General features: G+C 28.5%; 1 protein-coding gene across 1 annotated transcript; it reads right to left on the bottom strand.

Moving 5' to 3' along the window:
- Nucleotides 1–4373: 4373 nt before the first annotated feature.
- LOC135930475 (ankyrin-1-like) lies at nucleotides 4374–13655 on the bottom strand. Its single transcript, XM_065467277.1, has 7 exons — nucleotides 13453–13655; nucleotides 13258–13411; nucleotides 12874–13056; nucleotides 10593–10806; nucleotides 6205–6479; nucleotides 5465–5627; nucleotides 4374–4685 (listed from the first exon to the last, which is right to left on the bottom strand). Exons 1-7 carry the CDS (start codon nucleotides 13630–13632, stop codon nucleotides 4409–4411), a joined length of 1446 nt encoding a protein of 481 aa, XP_065323349.1. The 5' UTR covers nucleotides 13633–13655; the 3' UTR covers nucleotides 4374–4408.
- Nucleotides 13656–22834: the final 9179 nt, after the last annotated feature.

Raw genomic sequence — 22834 nt, 5'->3', positions numbered from 1 at the left:
GGACTGGAATATGATAGCCAGCACCTAACCTAAGGTGGCAACCTAGAAAGAACCAATATGAAAGTTGGACGTTAGGTTATGAATTCTATTTTGTGAGATCAATGATTATTACTTATTATTCTAATCCACGTAAGAAGAAAAGTTATTATATATTAAGATTTTATGCCAGGATAAAGGCATGTTATAAATTTTTAAAATTACTAAAATGTAAAATCATAATGGATATATTTGAACACACAAAAAGCCTTTAAAAAATTATTTACTTAAATTCTTAATGAAATATTGATATTTATTGATTTCTTGAATGATGACCAATTGTTGTAAATTAACTAAACCTAAAGATGAATTCTTAGATATAATTAAAAATAAACCATTAAAAATCCTAAACAAGAAGATAAAACTTATTTTTAAATATGTTAAAATGTAATTAAAACATGAATTAAAAGGTTTAGATCACATGATTGATTTAAATAACCCTTATAAGTAATACTTAATATGATAAAAAGTTTTTGAAAGAGATCATTTTCTAAAAATTATCTTATGAAAAAATAACACTTTTTGAATTTAAACTAGGGTGTGAAATTTAAATTTTTTATTTAAAGAGAGGGAAATGTGAATAATATTTTATTTGCATATTTTAACCTCGGAGATTGAAAATAAATAAAAATAAATTAAATATTAAAACGCAAAAATTAATTAAACACTAAAACGCGAAAAAATAAAAGTTATTAAAACGCGAAAAATTAAAACGCTAAAAATATAACAATCTTATTGATTTATCATTCTTCACTTATTTTCATATTTTGATGAACTATTAATTCTTATTATTCGCGGATAATAACGATTTTTAAAAATTGCGATTTAAACGAACCAACGTGCAAAATCGAATTAATCAAACCAACGATTGGGACAAGCCAACGTTACTATGATTCGTGATACAACTTGATTACCAAAATGATAAACCACTTGGACAACAAACTCTCTATGACTTCTCCGATGAAATTATAAGAAGAGGGAGAATGTTGTGTTGTGTACTTTTTGAATATACTTTTTGAATATACTTTTTGTTTTTTGAACTAATTTTTATTATTTACTATAATCTAATTTTTATTATTTGTTATAATCTAATTTTATTTTATAAACGGCGTAACCTTACTTTTTATATTATTTTACTTTTTTGTATTTCGTTTGTATTCTAATTTGGACTTATAAAAAATGTATATAAACGAAGTGTGAAATGAAAAAGTTAGTTAATAAAATATATTTTTACCGACTCGCACTTCGCGCAATAACGTTAGAACCTTATTCTTTGCAAATTCATAATTAACATTTTAAATTATGAACCATTAAAAAAAAGAGAATTTCTCTCCAATTTATAAAATCTGCTCTAGTGTTATTAAATGGTTCGATTTAAACGACCAATCTAATATCTAAACCAAAAGAAATCAGGCAAGTATCGTGATTTTGTTAATAGATGATTAAGACATTATGCTATCCTACGCACAATCTCCTGTGTAATATTTTTAGTTTCGGGTTAGCTTAACAACATCTAGTCTGCTCTGTCTCTTTATTATGTAAATAAAAATAAATTAAATAAGTATTAAGGTCATTGATATAAATATCATATATAACTCCTTGTTATAAAAATGGTTTAGGAATTCGTCTCCCTTTCATTTATGAAAATTCTTAACCATTTTTATAGAATAAATATAGATAGCGAATCGTTAATTTAAAAAAAAAATTTTTTAATTAAAATTTGATATATTCTGCAACTTTTTGCCTAAAATGATAGTTAAATAAACAAAAATATTTATAAATTGAAATTATTAATCCTGTAAATAATATTTAGATTAAATGAAATTAAATCCGGGTTATTTTTAAAGCTACTTTTCTCATTTATAAATTTTCATTTTTTTTACAAATTTAAATATCATGAGATCTTATAAATATATTATATTATTATTAATAATGTCAATTGACTAAGGTATAAAATAATAAATCCTTGATTTTTTTAAAAGGCAATTGAGAGGAGAAAAAAGGTTGCAAGTGTTAAAAGAAGAAGAAAAAGAAACAAAATAATAAGAAAAGAAAAAGGATAGCTTGATGGTTCCTTTGCTAAGAGTGGTAGGAACTTGATTATATAACGACACTAGTAAAAATCAAGGATCTAATATTTAGAAAACCTATTTTTTTTATATTAGCATTGTGCGAACCTAGAAATAGACATATGATTAAATAAAATAAAAATACCAGTACAAATACATTACAATCACTTATCAATAATACTAGTTCTTTATATCCAACTTTGAAAAAGGTCCCATTACATAATTTAATATCTATCATACTGGACAATAAATAACATTTTTTAAAATTTCGTTTCAAATATTATGATGAATGCCAGCATTGATATGAAAAAATAGTGAATGAGATTAAGTGCCTTTTAAGATATTGGGGTCTATATACGTATTTAATAAAAATTATATATATATTGAAATTTATCCCCGCTGTCACTTAAAACACTGAATTACGACCGCTATGAAACCCAGATATCCCTTTCATTATAAATTACTTTTTATTTTTAAATATTCGAATAATTAATGCCAAGAGTCTGAAACAATATTTTAACTTCTCACGGACCCATAACTGAAACAAGAACCTTAAACTTACACCACCACATTTGATCACATGTCATTTTGAAAAACAAATACTATAAATAAATGGTTTGCCAAATTATACTTTGACTCACTTCTGGAGTAGATAGAAGCTACCTATTGCTGACCACGTTTTATCAAAAATGTTCTTTTTATTTTAATAGTTAATGTTACGTGTATATTACTCCCCCCCCCCCTTCTTTCCAAAAAAGTATAAGTTATTAAATATTGAAATTTGATTGCTCAACCAACCGAATAAGAATAGTAAATTTACAAGATTTATAATTTGGATTGGAAGTATTAAACAAAATTCTTTCTCTTAAATTGCAAAAATTCCCACAATATGCGTCTTGTAAGTATTAGGATATTGTTAGGTTACTGGTCAATCAACATAGAATTAATTTAAAAATTATTAAAAGAATAATGGATTTAGTTTTAATATTTTTTTGGATGATACTTAACTACTTAATATGAAGATGATAAAAAAAAAAAAATTCTATTCTTACTGCCAGCAATGTTTCTGTCTTACCTTGTTCAGTTTGAGCGGTCAAATTATATTTTTGAAATTAGGATACCTTTACGATGTTTAGAAATAAACTATTAAGAACATTTTATGGGATTTAAATCCATTTTTTCTTTGTAGCGGTTATTACTTATTATAATCAGCAGGGACCTGCAGGCCCGGCCTTAAACCCGGGTACACGGGTCGGTCCGGATTTTACATTATTTTAAAAAAATATCTTGACCGGCCATATATTTTAAAATCAAATATTTGAAATCGCCATAATTGGCTATAAAAATTAAAAAATAATATTATATTATTAAATAATCCGGACCGGGTCGAAAAAAATCCGGGCCATGCGATTGGTACATCTGTAGGCCTATGATAAATAGTATCTGATGGGAGCAGCTGATTTATTGTGTTGGGTAATAAACATTTAGGCGTATCATAGCCCTGGTAGCACACCAAACAGCTATCCTTTAAACTTTCGCCTCCATTATTTTTTTTTTGTAATAAATTATTATATTTCACCCCGGATATAAATTATTGTTCATCATTTACATTTCCCGAGAGAACGATGCCAGAAGGAACAAACAAATTAAGCTAAAGATTCGAATTAAACGTTTCGATAATCGAGTGAATTTGTCAGTACATTTATAAAAAAAATTAATTGCCATAACCTTGCATATAAAGATGGATTCCAGGTGTAGGTATAAAAAAACAGTGGGGGTTAGGGTGTGCCCTGGCTCGACTTATTACTGCGGCCTAAAAAGTAAGAGAAAGAAAAACAAAAAATAACAATGCCACCAATCACTTAAAACAACAACTAAAACATGGTGTCAAAAGTTGAAAAGCTATTTAGCCTAAGTTAAACAGAAATAAAATTTAAAATAAGTTGAAACAGAACACGATCCTTATGGAGAAATGGGAAGAGAATGATCAAATTCTAATGACTTATTTGAAGGGCTAATTTAAATATCGCTTGTTAAAACTTAAAAATATGAGAAAAAAAGATAAAAAAATTTCTAAATGTTTTATAATTTTTACAAAAATACATCAATCAAAAAAATATATATATGATAATCTAATCTATTATATGGTAAATAAAATAAATAATTTATTATACATTATATATATTAAATACAACTCTTATAAAATAATAATTTATCATTTAAATATAAGCAGAACTTAAGAATAATAAATAATAAGAATATTGCGATTTCAAATACTTTTTTTTCTTCCATCCATTAAATATTTACAAACAGCAAAGATATAATTTAAGAGTCGTGGGTATATTAAAAGAGTTAATTTTTGAAAGGATATTCGTTTTCAGGTTTTGCCTGATATATATTTTCGCGTAATGTTTCAGCGATTTAGGCGCGTAAACGGACGATAAGAGCAAGGACTTGTGTTGCGGCGACATTAAACGACGACGTTTTATAGACTCCACGTCAAAGTTTTGTCCGTTCTCCAAGATTAGACGGAATATTTGAGGATATTGATTCAATTTGTGCAAACATTTTAGTAGGCCTCTTTTAAAAAAAAATTAAGGTGTTTTTATTGAATAATAATTAGTCATTGATCAGTATCGGGCCTAATTTTTCAAACCCGGCCCAGCCCGACATTTCTTTAAAAAGGTTTAACCGACCCGGCCCGAACCCGATTTTTTTAAAAAATTTTATAGACCTGGCCCGAATTTATTTAAATATAGAAATTAATTCTTTTTTAAATAATTATAATTACTCAAAATAAAAGATATACGCCATGTTTCTATAAAATAAAATTGGCATAATTTTATTTTACTTAAAAAAAATTCAACATAAAATTGATAAATTTAGATATAATTTTTTTAAGCAAAATTCCAAGGCCTAACACCCGGCCCAGAAATTTTTTTAAAGATTATTAGGCCAGGTCTGAAGCCCGTTCGAACAGGGCCAGGCCTACTTTTTGCATGTCTCTAATAATAATAATGAGAAAAACACACTTATTTATAAATTAAGAATATATTTTTTTAATACTTAAAATTTTCTTCTCTCCTTTTTTTTTCAATTGTTTAAGATACATTTCATTAGATTTGTAGGTAACCTGATTCCAGTTATGGGGGTTTTAAAATTTAGTAATTTGTGAAAATTTTTCAATAGTAAAACTAGTTGTAGTTACAGTTTTGAAAAAGTTATAAGTTACAAAAAATTAGCTAGTCAATGCCATAATAGCTACTAGTTATCTGTTAATATTTAGTTTAACAATACTAGCTTAAATTTAATAACTCTAGTAATATGTATAACTAGTTAATAAAACATTATTGTAAAACCTATTATCTAAATACGGAAGCCTGAATACAGCTTGAGCACCGTAATTCAATAGGAGCTGAACAAAATGTAAGGTCTTGTTTTCGTTTATGTTGATGTATTCAACTAGGGGTGTCCAAAAGTATTGGTCATCCTTGTTATAACATCGAAGATTTGGATCGGCCCCTTAAAAGTAGAATATAATTGTGTTTTTTTTTAAATATAAAAATTTTATTTATTATAAGTCGTTTTATATTATTATACAAATATATTATATGGTTAGCCAAAAATGTCCAATTTCTGTGATTTGGTAGTTAACATTGAATTAATTTAATTTTACATAAATCTCTAATAAAGCGAATATCATATTATGATTTTTTTAAAAATATTTATATCAAAATAGAAACAATATTTAAAAAAAGAGAACAAATATCTATAAAAAATTAAAAAATGAGAAAGTGAAATAATTTATGGCCAAAGAATTTTTAAACATTAAATAATTGGAGCGAGTTATTGGTGATAGCAATGTTTTGTTTAAGTTTTATAAAAAAGGAAACATGTGTTTTTTTCCTTGTGGATTTCGAAATTGTTTTGAAAAAGGTTCAAAGTGGCTTGCCCCAAATGAGGCAGAATGATGTAGTGGGGGACCTCATTCATTTTATAGAATAAAATCATAAATTTTTTTCTAACTCTCGTCCTATTCCTACTTTCCTAGTGTTCTACTTTATTAATAATAAAAAATAATAAAAAACAAAATATAAACCGTATTTTAGAAGGATCTCGATAATCCTTTCTTGATTACTGAGCTCGTTGGAACAGGCTACGTGTAGGGAGGTGCCTATGTGATCGGAACATCTGTTAGGATCGGCTCCTAACCTCATGAGAGCTTCGACTAAATCGGGGCTATTTTTTAGTATAGCAAAATCGAGCGGGGTGGCCCAATCGTAATCGCTGGGCAAGTTAAACACCGCTCCGGATTGGCTAAGGTATTCGATTACGGGTATGGAACCACCTATCACAGCGTAATGCAGCGGTGTTCTGGTAAATAACCAATGAAAATATAAGTATAAAATTCGTAAAAAATGTTTGTTGCTATAATATGATAGTCATCTCATGCACACAAGGACTTATAAAGCCATTTTTTAAAAAAATCGAACGGGCTCATGAGACAGGCAAGGGGGATGGGTGCAAAAAATATTTGAGGCCGTCCTGGTTAGAATTATCACTCAACAGCCTTAAAAAAAGTTATTTAGCTTAGGCTAAAATATCTGTAAGTATCAAAAATAAGTGGCACCAGGAATAAAGGCTGAAGATTTTTATTTCTAACTCTGATCTATTATATTTAAAAATAAGCCCAATCACTACTATTCTTATTCGCCGTTTGATGGCGGGTTCCAGGTTTACCCAGATTGGCAGGTAATCACTAATACGCTATCATTTTAATGACAAAATCATTTTCTACATTTCATCCTTTGAGTTGCAAATCACCTAAATATTAGCTTAGTTTGGCTAAATAGTCGATCAAAAAATAGCCACGAGTCTGTATTTTCTATAGTATCGGTATCATTTCTTTTTAAATCGATTAGAAGGTGATTTACTTTGAGATCAGAACCAACACGTCTTTCATGGTGAATCCGATCATTTAATAATTCTATCATTTATTTAAGTCATAGTTTGGTTTAACACAGCAAGAGTAAATATATTGTCAGTTGGGCCTAAAAATTTAAGATAGATAAATCAGCACAAATCTTATTTAGTATAAAATGTTCCTTCGAATCTTGGTGAGAAGGAAAAATCAGATTTCCTGTCAATATTATCGATTGACAAGACTATCCTCAGTAATAGTTATAATGTCGTTGGGGTCACTTATTTATCTTATCTATTTCATCTTTGACAAATTTATAATGCTATATGTATATTTCCAATTATTACGACAAAAATTATTATTTATTTATTATTTTTTTTTTACAAATGCCGATTTAAAAATAAACAACAACAAACCAAAAAGACGACTTGTAACAAAAATAAAATAAACCTACAGCAGCTCCACCTTTCAAGAAGAAATCCTCTTCCTCCCTCTCCGCGTCCGACAGAATAGAATCCGAGAAATCCCCCAATGTTATCGGCCACTCTGAGCCGTTTGCTGAGTCATCCGGGGTTTCAAGCCCCTCTGAACCAATTGTCCAATCTTCATCTAACACGCATGCGCTCCTCCGGCAGTAAACCTCCATCAGCCAACTACCTCAACGCTTCTGTTTCACTTATTTCATCCCGTTTCCAGGCTGACCACCTGTGTTCCTTCCCTGATCAACTTCCGCAATTCCCGCAGTCCCTACGCTACGCTTTACCGTCGCTTGTGGTCTGGGTTCCTCCAATTCTGTCACATTCCAATCCTCCCCCTTTGTTCCGACCCCTCCGAAAGCCATGATTTGGGTATTCCCACCATCATTTGCTCCATCATTCCCATATCTGTCTCCTCCCGTCTTGGACACGACCGTCGGGTGTGCCCCCCCTCCCCACATCCGTAACACTGGCGCACATCCGTGCGAGCCCCTCTAGGATCATTCCAAATTTTTTTTTGAAATTGAATTGAAAAATATAATTCGTATTATTCAAGGTAAAATTTTATATTAAATTAGTTTTGGTTGAATTTTTTTTTTTGTAGTTTGTTGGTAGAAATGTTTTTTTTTTTTTACTTTGGAATAGTTTTGAGGATTTTTTTTTGTCAAAGAAATAAAGAGAAAAATTAATTAAATTAAGAATGTAGTAAAATAAATTCTTTTGGAATTTTTTTTTAAGGAGAAAAATAATTGAGTTAAGAATTATAGTAAAATATATTCTTCTAGGATTTTTAATAATCAAATTAAAAATATAGGAAAATAAGTCCGTTAATAAAAGGTAATCGAGTCATGTAGGAATTAGAGTTATAAAAAAGTGGAAGGCGGAAGAATTCATGGGTAGCGAGAGTGAGAGGGTATTAGATATTGTATATGTAAATTATAAAAGTAAACAAAGCCAACCAACATGCGGGGAAATTGGGTATTCGAAGATTTTGAAGTCCATTTCATAATAACGCGTAGGCGGACGACGTTGCATGGATTCTCACCAAGGAGAGCGTTAGGACCACACCGGCCGGGAGAATTAGGAAATGTGCGGAGAATTAGATTGGATGATCCTAGAGGGGCTCACAGGGATGTGCTCCAGTGTTACGGATGTGGGGAGTGGTGGCACATCCGACGGTCGTGTCCAAGACGGGAGCAGACAGATATGGGAATGGTGGAGCAAATGAGGGTGGGAATACCCGAATCATGGCGTTCGGAGGGCTCGGAACAAATAAGGGGAGGAATGTGACGGAATTGGAGGAACCCAGACCACAAGCGACGGTGGAGCGGCGTAGGGACTGCGGGAATTGCGGAAGTTGATCAGGGAAGGAACGCGGGTGGCCAGCATGTGGGTCTTTTAGAACGGGAACAGGATGAAAAGTGAAACAGAAGCATAGAGGGAGTTGGCTGATGGAGGCTTACTGCCGGAGGAGAGCATAAGAAGACAAGAGTGATGGGGCGTGTTAGATGAAGATTGGGCAATTGGTTCAGAGGGGCTCGATACCCCTGATGACTCGGCAAACGGCTCACCCTAACCCTAACCCAGTGGCCGAGAACATTGGGAGATTCCTTGGATTTTATTCTGTCGGACGCGGAGAGGGAGGAAGAGGATTTCTTCTGAAGGGTGGAGCTGCTGTTAGGCAGTGAGTTAATATGGATTTTTAGTTTATTTTTGTTATATATAAAATAGTGGTCTAACAACTATATTTAAAAAAAAAATAAATAACAAACCTAAAAGACGACTTTACAAATATCTAATTTAAGGATAAATAAATATCTCCCAGTTTTATAGCCAATTCCGCGACGGAGAATACATAATAAAGCGGATTCGAGGCGGATTATACAAAATACGCTTTACTTTTTGAACCGCGAATGCAGAGTAAAGTTATTTTTTTTCCAGAAAAATAAAAAAGCTCGCTACCGCCAAAGTTTAAAAAAAAAGATAAATAATAATTCGCGCGTTATTTTTAGCGCGCTATTTAACACGTTGTATGATAAATAATGCGAAATTTTTAATTTTATTTTAAATAATCTGATTAATTATTTTTTTAAATCTAATTAATTTGTTAAAAATATATTATTTAAAATGATAAATATATCTTGAATTTTGTTTTGGTAGCCATTTTTATTAATAGCCGAACAATGGCTACAATTGTTTTCCCGCCATTTTCTTAAATGTGAATAGGAAATTTTTCAAAAAAAAAACACAATCAGTGACGTGGCATATTTCAATCTTGTGAATAATTATTTATTGATTTATTTTTTTTAAAACATGTGTTAAATACAAAAAAAAATAATTTTTTAATCAATAAGCTTTTTTTTTTCTTCTTCTTCGAAATATAAAATAAAGGCATCAGCAATACCACAGTTCAGAGACCTCCTTTATCGCGTCATTAAGATTTGGTGGGGGGGGGGGGTGTGGGGTAGGGTGGGGGAGAGGGGGTTGGAGTAATATTTTAAGTCAATTAACATATCCATCTTAAATTAAAGTCTCACCAGAAAGGTAGGACACCTAAGCTCCGTTGGATTAGGTGAGCCTAGAGGGCCGTTGCTACTCGTTTTTTTTGACAAAAAAATGTGTTATGGGAGGGGGGTCTCTATAGCATGAAATTGGTAAGCTCAATCTACGTCCACCTGATTTCTAATTTTTTTTATGGTCAGATATAGAGAAGAAATATTGAATCATAAAGACACATTTACCATAAATTGTCCCACAAATTAAAGTATCGTTAAATTCCTTAAATGAATAATAAATATCTATTTAAGATGTAAGATCAACTGAAATCTTCCTATTACTTCTTAATTGATATATGTATTTGGTTTGTAATAATCAAGGTCAGAAGTAGGACTAGGCAACCAAAATAAATCAAAAAAATTTCCCATTTTTGTTCCTGTTTTTCTTTTTTAAGCTCTTTATACTTTATGAAAATTGGCGAAGAATAAATTTTTTGGTCTGAGTCATGGTCAGAAATCGTGCTAAAATATATATTATCATATGTATATTTTTTTTAAATATTTGTTTAATATAAGTATTATTCTGATTCATTACTTGAAATCTAATCGGGCATGCGATCTGGAATTGACGTCAGCCCCGTGCTCCACCAGTAATTTGATCGCGTTTAGGCTGTTACCCTTGGATCTGCAAGCCTGCATTAGTGGGTTTATCCCGGATCTATCATTCACATTAGGATCAGAGCCATATTTAAGAAGCAGTTCTAGATATTCGATATCTTTGATTGGATCTATCAAATTAATCTCCGAACCTGTAATTAAAAATATGATTATAAGAAGTTTAAAATACTCTTCAAAGTTTTTTGATCTCTGAAGATTTTTTTTTAGAATCAGGATTTTTACTCAAATTTTACCTGAAATTCCAAATCTTTTTTTTTTGTAAATCTTTTGTGATTTTTTTTATGCACAAAAAATCTTTCTGAAATCAAAAATTTTTTTGATCTTCTTTAAAAAAAGAATCTTTTATGTTGTGATCTTAAAAGATGTGTTTAAGATTTTTTGGGAAAAAAATTTCTTTCATCTTTAATATACAGTTTTTTAAAATATGTAATTATATCTTTATATCTAATTATTTTGTATAGCAAATTAGTCTATCTTCTACCATAGTTTATTTACATAAATTTTACATTTATATAGTCCTATATATATATATATATATTTAGAAAAAAAGAATCGGTTTGATAAATTAAGTTTTTTTTTAGATTTTTTTTTCAAATGTGTATTTTGTTATTGTCAATACCTTTTTTAAAAAAGATACAGTATCATCTATCTTATTGAAATTCAAACCAAGATTATAAAATTTTTAAAAAGCATCTAAATATCCAGGGATGTGAAGCCTGACCCTGAACCCTCGTATTTTGGCTGAACCTGGACCCTTTTAAAAAGTGGAGGGTCCAAGGGTTCAGGGTGTTAAATTATATAATTTTATTAATTTTTTTCATGGAATCTCCCTAAAAAATAGTCACTTTAAAACTATAATTGATAAAGCAAGGGATGTTGTAAAATATTTAAGAACTCCCACAATTGTTAGAATATTAAAATCCATGAAAAGGTAAATGGCAATTTTAGATTGCACAACACGTTGGTCCTCTATGTGTATGATGCTAGAGCGATTATTAAGTTTGAAAGATTTCTGTAATGATTTTATCATAGGAGCATGTGAAATCATTTTTTCAGAAGATGATTGGAATCAAGTAAAAGAGCTTACTAGTGTGCTGGTTCCTTTAAAAATAACAACATTAAGAGTGCAAGCTGAACAATTATGTTTATCGGATTTTTATGGCATATGGTTAAGATGTCAATTAGAGTTAGGGAGATTAACAAGTTCTTTTTCAAATGAAGTATTAGAAAATACGAAAATAAGAGAGCAACAATATTTACAAAATAGTGTTGTATATGCTTCGATATATTTAGACCCGCGATATCAGGTTTTATTAAGTAGTGAGCAAAAACAAATGGCTGACCATCTTGAAGATTTATGGCATACCCAAAACTCTATTATTTACAATACATTGGTGGTTACAACAATATCTACTGGTTGTAGCGATAACAATGATAATGATAACGATATTGATGATCTGGAAATTTTAATATTAGATAGATAAAAAAATATTAAATTATCATCTGATAGAAAGGAGCAAAAAATATCTATTGTATCTTTAATAGAAAAGTTCTCGGAAGTTATGAGAATAAATAGAGATGCAAACATTTTAAAATTCTGGGAGGAAAATTCTTCAATATATCCAGAATTATATACCTTTTCTAGAATCGTCATGGCTGTACCGGCGACACAAGTACAATAATTTATGTATTATAAAAATGACTATCTATTTTAAGTAAGCGTAGAACGTGGATTTTCATCGTGGACTAATTTACGTGGAAATCTGAAGGATGATATTTTAGAAGATATCATGATTGTGCGATTGAATAAAATATTTAAAATATAAATTATCTCATTTCGAATTATAAATGTGTATATATTGAAGTATAATAAAAAATGAATGAAAAAAAGTCTTATTTTGAGTCATTATTTTTATGTTTCCTCTGAACCCGGACCCGAACCCGGGTCCTTTTTAAAGTTATTACCAGACCCAAACCTGGACCCTTTTTTTGTTGAAGGGTTCACATCCCTGTAAATATTTGAATATAATTTTCCTAAACCTGTTCATTGCCACACTTTTCATATTAAAAAATGGATATGTTTTTAAAAAAAGCTCTTCAAGTTTTTAGGTGGACTAAATTTTTATATTATTTTTATTACTATATTTAAACATTGTCAAATAAAAAAAAGCAACTAAATAATTTGAGAAATAAATCACCTAAAAAATAGCGTTGATTAGGATTAGCCCCATTATTCAGCAGAAAATTAGCAATTGCATAATGTCCATTTTTAATAGCTAATCGTAATGGTTCTTCAACAATAATTTCACCAGGAAGTACATCTCTACTACTAACTTCAGATATATCAAGTGTTTCTTGGCCAATTTCTTTGCAGTTTTTATCTAAAATAAAAATATTCTTAGAATTGTATTATTTATTTTAAATTATTTTTATGTGATATTAATTATTTGATTAAATGGAATAAAGCAATTATGGTTGAAATGTTTAATTAACTAAATAGTGGTAAATCTATTTAAAAAAAATATAAAATAATTATGGATTTATAAAATGTATTGATAGGATTTATAACAAATAAAATTTACCATTTATATTTAATTTTGAATTCTGAGGCAAATATGTAATTTTTGCTTGAAACTCTATAAGAAGTTTGACAATATGAAAATGGCCTTTTTCAGCTGCCATATGTAAAGCTGTATAGCCAATGGCATCTGATGCATTAACATCGCAGCCCCTTATCTATGAATACTATTGTAATAATATATTTATTCTTAATCTACTAATAATAAACGTGCACATTCATAATCCCCTTCATAAATAGCAAAATGTAAAGGATGAAGGCCATGACTTACAATTCCGTTAACATCAGCGCCTGATGCTATTAATATGCGAATGTCATTTAAAGATATATGGTTGGTTATCCCATCAACTAAATTTCTTGTCAACTTATTTTCATCCATATAAGTCTTTCTTAAATTTTAAAAAAATATATAAAACAGATGTCAGGATAGATCATAAGTAGGAATTTGCTAAACATTGTCATTGTTAAGATTTAAGTATTAGTATTAGATTTAATAAATAAATTTTAGCTAAAGTAAGAAATTTGCTGTTCACAAAATAAAGCGAAATATATTTCCAGAAATTAATGGCCAGCATTAAAAGTCACAAGTTAACAAGGAAGGAGAAAGATCAATAATATATAAAATATAGACAACAAATTATGGACCTATTATGGTTAATAATACCTACTGTTAAATATATTATTAAGAATTTGCGTTCCTTCTGGTTAGCCAAAAATATGGAAACCATAAGAAAATACATCAAAAATTTTCGATGGTCTAAAAAGGAACTGGTAAAAAACGAATCGGCTATCAAACGTTAGGCATTGCCAAAGACGACTAAACATACCCCACAAATTTATATTTTCCAGATAAACCAGGTATCAATTTACAGATTGTACCTATCTACGAACCCAATTAAAAATATTTTCTGGGTTTTCAAAACCAAATATAAAGCATCAATTCCAAGAACATGCGCAAGGGAGTATATAACAATCAATATTATTCAAATTATGCATCAATTTGTTCTATAAGATTTTATAAATTTTATCATATGCAACACTATTTAGAGCTGAATTATAGTGGACTACCAATTACTAAGTTAGTCGGAATTTTAAGGGAGGAGGGTAACATTATTAAGTCTTTGGTCTGGTTAAATCTTCCTTTGAGTTAACATTATTAAAAATATTAACTTTTATAAATGTTTTTTTTATTATTGTTTATCGTAATATTTTATATACTTTTGGTGGCGGGTGGAAATGGGGGGGGGGCGGAATGCTAATATTTTTTCGAAATTTAAAATATCCGCTTTGGACATAGTGATTAATATGCTGAATCTTATTCATCTTGTTAGTTTAACCTGACTTATTTTTATTTGTGACAAATGAAACCGCTTAATAATAAGAATTTTTACTATATATTTTATTACAAATCCCTTCCTATTTTTATCTGGCAATAATATATTTATCAATTATAATATATCTCAGTTTATATTTTTTATTCAATTTTCATATATCGCTTAATATATATATTGATATTATATGATATTATTTTTAATAATACCTATTTTATAGATTTTAACTATATTTAAAGGATAGCTATATGAAAAAAGGAAATGTTTATATTTCGAGAATATAATCACTTGGCAATTTTCCCAAAATTTTACATTTGTGTTATATATATTTTGTGGGACATTAAACAAAACTAAATATAACAATTCATAAGAATGATGATGATGTATAACAACTCTCTCTTTTTTCCTGGACACAGATATCGACATATTACAACAATTAAAGATTGAATAAGAATAAAAAATGATGACAATAATAACGTATATCATTCACTATAATGATAGAGATAATATAGAAAAATCCTGGGCACCATTTGGCCTAGCACAAACAAACTATATATACACACAAGATTTATATCATTTTTCCCCTTTGGGACACACCATATAGATAAACAAATAACAATTAAAGATAAAATTTAAAATAATGATGATAATGATAGTTAGGAACCGGCTATGCATTACTGGAGGTCTCAGAAACCTCTGGAGCTTGGGCAAAGGAAAGAGTTTCATTCACCATATAAACATAGAGACAACATCAGTCAAACATAAGAATCATTTTTCTTTTTTAAAATAATCTAATCGTGGGTCAGGTACATTATTACTTTTGTGATATAATTACATGACATTTCAACTTTAACACTATTCTACGGGCAACGGAACTAATATATAACTAATTTACTCCTCTCTTCTATACTTGACTACATAGTGTTAACGTCCACTATACTAAAGCGGGTAGATATCTGTTAATTAAGTAAAAGTATTAAAATAAACCTATTTTAACATTATTTTTATTATGTCTTTTTCATGTCTAACATCGTATATATATATAAGAGACCTGCAAAGGCACCATTTGCACAACCCGGTCCGGACTAAAAAAATTCCGGCCTGGCCCAAAAATTTTTTTCAAAATTTTTTTACAACCCAGCCCGGGTTTATTTAGGATCGGCCCGGATTTAAAAAATAGGCCCGGCTCGGAATTTTTTAAAATTATATTCGACTGGTATAACCTATTTGGTATTCTATCATATTTTTCGAAGAGTATTGTCATTTAATAAGCAAGCATATTAGCTAATGTTGTTAAACAGCTCGTTTTGAGCAAATTTTTAAAAACGGCTAACTCAATATTTTAGCTAGAGAAAAATTAACTAAGCCTCGAAATTTTGATAATATGTCTAAACCTTTGCTAAATAATCTTAATGGTTATATTAATTAAGGGAATTCTATAAATTAAAAAGATTTTACTCTAGGATTAATATATATGGTTTATTATTAATTTTTTTTTGAAAAAAATCAAACTTATAAAAATCGGAATGAACAGAAAAGAACCGTGATTATAAATTATAAACCGAACCTATATGAATTTCTTGGAAAAAAAACGGAAATGGAACAAAACCTTTAAAAAATTTTTAACCAAAAACCGAAGAGCCAGCAGTCCTTAATAAGATTAGTCTATTTCTTTTTTTCCCAATTCCTCTCAAAATCTTTAGAAAATTACTATGTGAATACTATAATAGATTTAATCTTTAACTAATTATCATGCCGAAGATGCACCCTCCAGAAAACTTTATCCTTCTATTATATTTCCCAAATAATATAAATTTTATGTTCCTCCTGTTATTAATACAAAATTATAAATATTTTTTTATACCTAAAACAATTTCATCATCTTTCCTCTGAATCGTAATCAGATATCCCTGGAAACAATAAACTATAAATTATATGCCATAATACCTAGGCACTTATGCGCAATAAATAATCAATAAAAATGGGTTTAGATATAAAAAAAATAATACAAAACTTAGACGCGATACGCGATTGCGATTTATTTCTAACTTAATACCATGCTATATATATATATATTGAGAAAAGTTACCAAATGAATCTATTATTTTAGGCTTTAAAATATATATCACTCATATAATAGTTGAAGTATAACATAAAATAATCCCCCCCCCCTCCTCCTCTCCCCCAAAATAGGTATGTAATAGTCATACAATATTTTATTTTTTTTATTTACAAATTGATAAAAAAAATTCAAAGACTAATGAAGAAACAGTTATTATCCCATGGTTGCATTATGTATAAATTATAATCTGATTCCGTTATAGAGCAAACTGGCCATGATATTTTGCGAAAATTGGAAAAATATTCGATTCGAGTATTCGCTCGCCATCTTGTAATAGCTATCAAACACAGTGTAAACTTTGATGATATAATCAGACCGGGGCTCGTATGCAACATTGAAAAAGACTTGTTCGCAATCCTGAATATTAAAATAATATGATTTATCCTATGTAATCTAATCGTTTACTATTATTAATTAATACATTCATAATCTATAGACACAAAAATAAGAGAGAGAGAATTAATTTAATGTATGATTGGGGCTAACTGTCAATTCAAAAAAAATATATTAAATTCATAGAACATGAGTTTTCTTTTCCTCTTTAATTCTTAAAGGTTGAAAAGTGATTATATTTAAACATTTACTAATCCACTCCTATTTTTATTGGGGAGCAATAAAAATTTTTTATTATTGTTGGATAGTTTAAAAAAATCAATTCATTCCTACTTCCTGTCAAACCTTATTCAAGCGTCTTGTTTCAATCGGATGATTATTCTTCTCTATAATAAATTGGAAAGAATCAATATGATCCCTTGAATATGTTGTATTCAAGTTCAGAATCAATGAATAAGATCTGTTTCCTAATTTATGCCACGTCAAATACAATGACGGAACAAACGGGTAATGGTCTATGTAAAAAAAAAAAGTTATATTTTCGTATACATTAATAATAATAATAATAATAATAATAATAATAATAATAATAATAATAATAATAATAATAATAATAATAATAATAATAATAATAATAATAATAATAATAATAATAATAATAATAAATAATAATAATAATAATAATAATAATAATAATAATAATAATAATAATAATAATAATAATAATAATAATAATAATAATAATAATAATAATAATAATAATAATAATAATAATAATAATAATAATAATAATAATAATAATAATAATAATAATAATAATAATAATAATAATAATAATAATTACCTAATATGAGCACTTCGGATATCTTTTGCTGGTGCCCGTTCTTATCTTATAAAATATTACAAATATTACTGAATTTATTTGTTTGTTGTAAAATCTATGCTAGGAACCCAATGGGAGTAGCGTTTGAGAGATAGATCGATAGAAATATTTAATTATTTAATGTTAATTTCCGATTATTTATTGGAGAAATGCTAAGGCCGCATTCAAAGTGGAGTCCGTTTTTTACATCCATTCCGTCAAAAGTCGATCTCATTAAAAATGATATTATATTGATTTTTATTTTTTAAAAAAATTACAAGTAAGGTTATAACGTTCTATAAAATTTGCCGGATCGAAAGGTCAAAATGTTTTGACTTCAAAATTTGCCGGATGCGTTTTTAAGACGGAAGGTATCGGAAAGGACCCACTATGAAAATATATATCATTTGTAATGAGATTGACTTTTGACGGAACGGATGTAAAAAAACGGATATGTCTCCACTTTGAATGCAGCCTTAAATCATTCGATCACTCAAAAAGCTCCAAATATGCTCAGCCATATTTTTATATTTAGATAAATAAAAAAAATAAAATTTATTATAATATAAATATCAATTTTATTGGAATTTTTTTCTTAACAAAGTTCAACTCAGTGATTCAATAATGGAGGAAATACGATATTGATTAACGCCTTATCTAAAATTGATCAAATAATTTATATTAAATGACATGTTATAACTAGTGTTGTTATAGACGGCTCGTTTTGAGCCGATTTTTAAAAACGGCTCAAAACAATATTTTAAGCCAGAAAAATATTGCTTTAGTCTCGAGATTTAGCTAAAGGATGCCCAAACCTCTTCTACAAACAAAATCAGGCTTGCATAATAGTATTCTGTATATATATACTTATAAAGAATCTTAGAGTCGAAAAATTTTCCAAAACTGTATTCGTTGTGATCGTAAATATTCGAATAAAATACAATTTCATCGCTTTCAAATCACGTATCGAAAATTGATTCTTGACAAATAAAAATTAACATAAAAAGAGTGAAAACACGAAATCCTGAAAGACATACCCTGGATATGTAGTTTTGATTGAACATGACAGGATCCCCAGATGTCACTTCCCAAACTCTATAAAACATCGTAAAATTTGGATATTTCTTGTATAATTCGGCAAACCCTCGTGGATAAGAGAAATTGGCATGCACTGAATACGTCCTTTCAAATATGCCGTTAGCAAAGGGGTAAATATTTAAATTGTACACTGACCAACGATGCGTATCTTAAAAAAAATTAAAAATTTTTAGTCATTTTATAATTAAAAATATTAAATACTAAAAAAAAAATGTCAAATTAACCCAATGTTTTTCTCTTTTTTTTTGGAGACTTACCCCAACCAATTGTAAGACGGATTATTTTTAAGTAAAAAATTTTTAGCCTGGATGTATATAGATAAATAATTTTTTTAATTCTGTATTATACCGTTCGATTTTAAGCGATTATGATGATTTAAAATACCCAATAACTTTTTTAAAATTATATTCTTTATTTAAACTGATAGAAATTTAATATCCAGTAGATTGATACTTATAAAATAAATTTTATTATTTGGTACATTTTCGGTTTTGTATGGATATTTTCTTTCTTTCTTTCTTTCTTTCTTTCTTTCTTTCTTTCTTTCTTTCTTTCTTTCTTTCTTTCTTTTATGCTTTTTATAATTGAGAGTGAAAAAATATTTAAAACAATTTATTATTCCTCGAAAAACAATTTATTTTTGCAGTTAAAATTTTGGTTCAAAATGGATCTCTGACATCGTATACCATACTTTTTTAGAAAGAAAATGTATTTTGGCGCCAGTATGCTGTAAGATCACAAAGTAATTCCTTATTAGGAATGGCATTTGTGCTGATGTTAAAGTGTTTAGTAATAATATTTATATTCTCGCTATTAGCTACTTGACATTTAAAAATTTAGCCCACATAATGAAAAATGTTAACGTTTGAGCATAGAGAATTAATATTCCTTAGACAAGAAATATTTTTAAATTTAACCATTGTTCCTTTCTAGGAACATAATTTTGTTTTTCATTAAAATATAATGCGAATAAAGATTAGCATCTTCCCAGAGTTTTAATTAAATCTTTAAAATAAATAGTATTCTTTTTTAATTTGCAATTTTCATCTCGAAATGATTTATTTTATACATGAAAATTTACAAAATATTTACAATTTTTAAGTAAAATTTGATCAAAAATATTTTTGGAAGATTTTCCTTTAAAACTCTACAAACTTCCATTTTGAATCCTAATTTATTTATAAAATGAGTATTACAGAACTAAAAAAAATACAAGTTTTGTAGATTATGCCAAGCCCTCATATTTCATATATACTGTTTTGCTTCTTATTATAAGTAATAATAATGATTTATGTCCGATATGAATCAAGCATAAATGACGCAGTTATTCTTTCTTTGAATCTTATATTCGTGGGGTCTAAATGTGATTGGTTGAAAATAATTTACATGTTAAACCACACAAACTTCGCCGTGTCCCAGCTCGTATACAGTAAGCCTGGACAAAGTGGAACCAATATTTTTTAAAATGGCGCCTACTATGGGGGATTTTAATATATTTTTTTTTGTTGGAGTTAAGTATTAAACTTTTTAAAATATAAAAAAATGCAGAATGTCTTACCAAATACTTGAATATCGGGTAAATCAGCTTTACTATGATACCCATCTACTTTGAGAATATTTATGATGAAAGGAAGGATAGCAAAACAAATTTGCATTTTTTAAATGAAAAGAATTAATAAAATTTTTTAAAAATAAACAAAAATTAAATCCTCAGTTTTATATAATATATGTATTTATTTTGAAAGTCCAAATTTTTAACAATATTTACTTGAACCCATTTACTGGGGGAGAAGTTTAAATGAGTAATACTTTAAGTCTACAATAAATATACAATTCCAATTGGCCATGCTAATGAGATATACATATAAAATTATTTTTCATTCATTTAAGACTAATATTTTTTTATTAAAATAATGTTTTGCGTAATATTAGCTGATTAGGCAATTTTTAGAAATTTATTCAAAAAATATTATAGTATCAAATTAAATTTTATAGTATACATAAACAACATTATAAAAATTAAGATTTAATTTCTGACTCACTCATAAGTTATACCGACCAATATAATGTAAATGTTATTTATAATCTTAATATTCTATTTAATTCTAATAAATGAATAGGCGGTGCTTTTTCGTTTTTTTTCTACTAAATAAATGTTTGGCCAAATTTTTTTTCTCTAGTGCTATCAATTGAATATACTCTCAATTCTCTCTTTTTTTAAAATAAATATATCCGCAAGCATAGTGGCGATCCGCGAGAACGCTTCCTCATTCAGAGACTTGCTCTAGCGATTCATAAAGCGAATTATCTAAGTTTCAATGGCAGTCTTCTCTCTATAGATCTTTCGCTAAATTCACTCTTTTTGTCCTAATTCTTATCATCTTACACTATATTTCATATTTTATATATATATTTGAAATTTTTTTTTTTTTATATATAAATATTGTGTTGACATATATTATTTTTATTTGATAAATAAATCATAATATAAGATAAATATTAAATTAATTGTATTAGGAAGTTTAATTATTTATTTTATTTGTATTTCTCAATTTATTAATTTGATATTAAAATTGTAAAAATAAATATTCTTCTTTAAAATAAAAAACTAAATTTGGTAAATTTTATATAATTCAATTTTTAAACTTTTTATTTCAATATAAGATCAATTTAAAATACTATAAAATAAATAAAAACTATACAATCAAAAATACAATTTTATAATTGAGTTCCACAAAAGGAAGCATAATTATGTCTAAAATTTCTATTTGAACATTTTGACGCATATATAAAAATTCACTAATTTCGTTTGTAATAGGCCATATTTTATTGCCTAGATTTTTTGAAAACTATGTTTATAACCCCAAATGGCCGTTTGTGGAAGTCACTATTGAAGGGAATATGAAATTGTTAAAATTCTTGTACTTGTTACCTGTTTTAGTGGATTATATTTATGTTAGAAAAGAATGAAGAGAATCATGTGTAGCCCATATTGGTGATTTTCTAAGGACCCAAGGTATGGTTAAGATGCCATCAGGTCTTCTACTTGAGGTAAATTTGTGGGCTATGATTCGGAATGCGGGCGACTGTTAGACCTCGATTTATTACATGTTATTGCTGTGTGGCATTGGTGTCGCAGATTACTAAATATACAATTAAAGTCTGCCTACCCTTTGAATCGACCGGTGATTTGCATTTGATGCAAGCATGAGGCTGTACGATGTCACACAATCTAGATGCAGGCCCATGGCTACTCTCAGTTGTTTGTCTGATAAGAATTACCAAGTTTACAGCTAGGGAGTGATTCTAACCATTCATGATCACCAAGGTCAGATGATTGAAGTATGGCGACAAGAAATTGTAAATCTTGAATTAATAAAATTTCTACAGGAAAGAAAAAAGAAGCCGAATTTTTACTTCAAACGTTTATTTTGGTACATTAGTTCCGGTTCAATAAGAGTATACAAACTTCATTTAATTTATTCATTCATTTTGCATGTTGATCTACGACCCGTCCTTTAAAGAACTCGCATAAATTATACGGAGCCTTTGAGGGGGTTTTCATCCAGGGAACAGATTTTGTCATATTGACGATGGAGGTAAAATATTAAGTGTTGTTAAACGGCTCGATTTTTAAAAACAGTTAACCCAATATTTTAGCCAGAAATATTATGCAAGTCTGAAGATTTCACTCATAGATGGCAGAAAGATTTGGACATATATTAACGAAATCTCGAGGCTTCCATTATATTTTTGGCTAAAATATTGAGTTAGCAATTATTCAAAATCGAGCCCTTTAACAACACAAACATAAAAGCCCTTACCCATGGAATTT

The sequence above is a fragment of the Gordionus sp. m RMFG-2023 genome, chromosome 5 (assembly GCF_954871325.1).
Source record: "Gordionus sp. m RMFG-2023 chromosome 5, tfGorSpeb1-WG-v2, whole genome shotgun sequence".
Taxonomy (NCBI): domain Eukaryota; kingdom Metazoa; phylum Nematomorpha; class Gordioida; order Chordodea; family Parachordodidae; genus Gordionus; species Gordionus sp. m RMFG-2023.
This window is presented reverse-complemented; position numbering and strand designations above follow the sequence as displayed.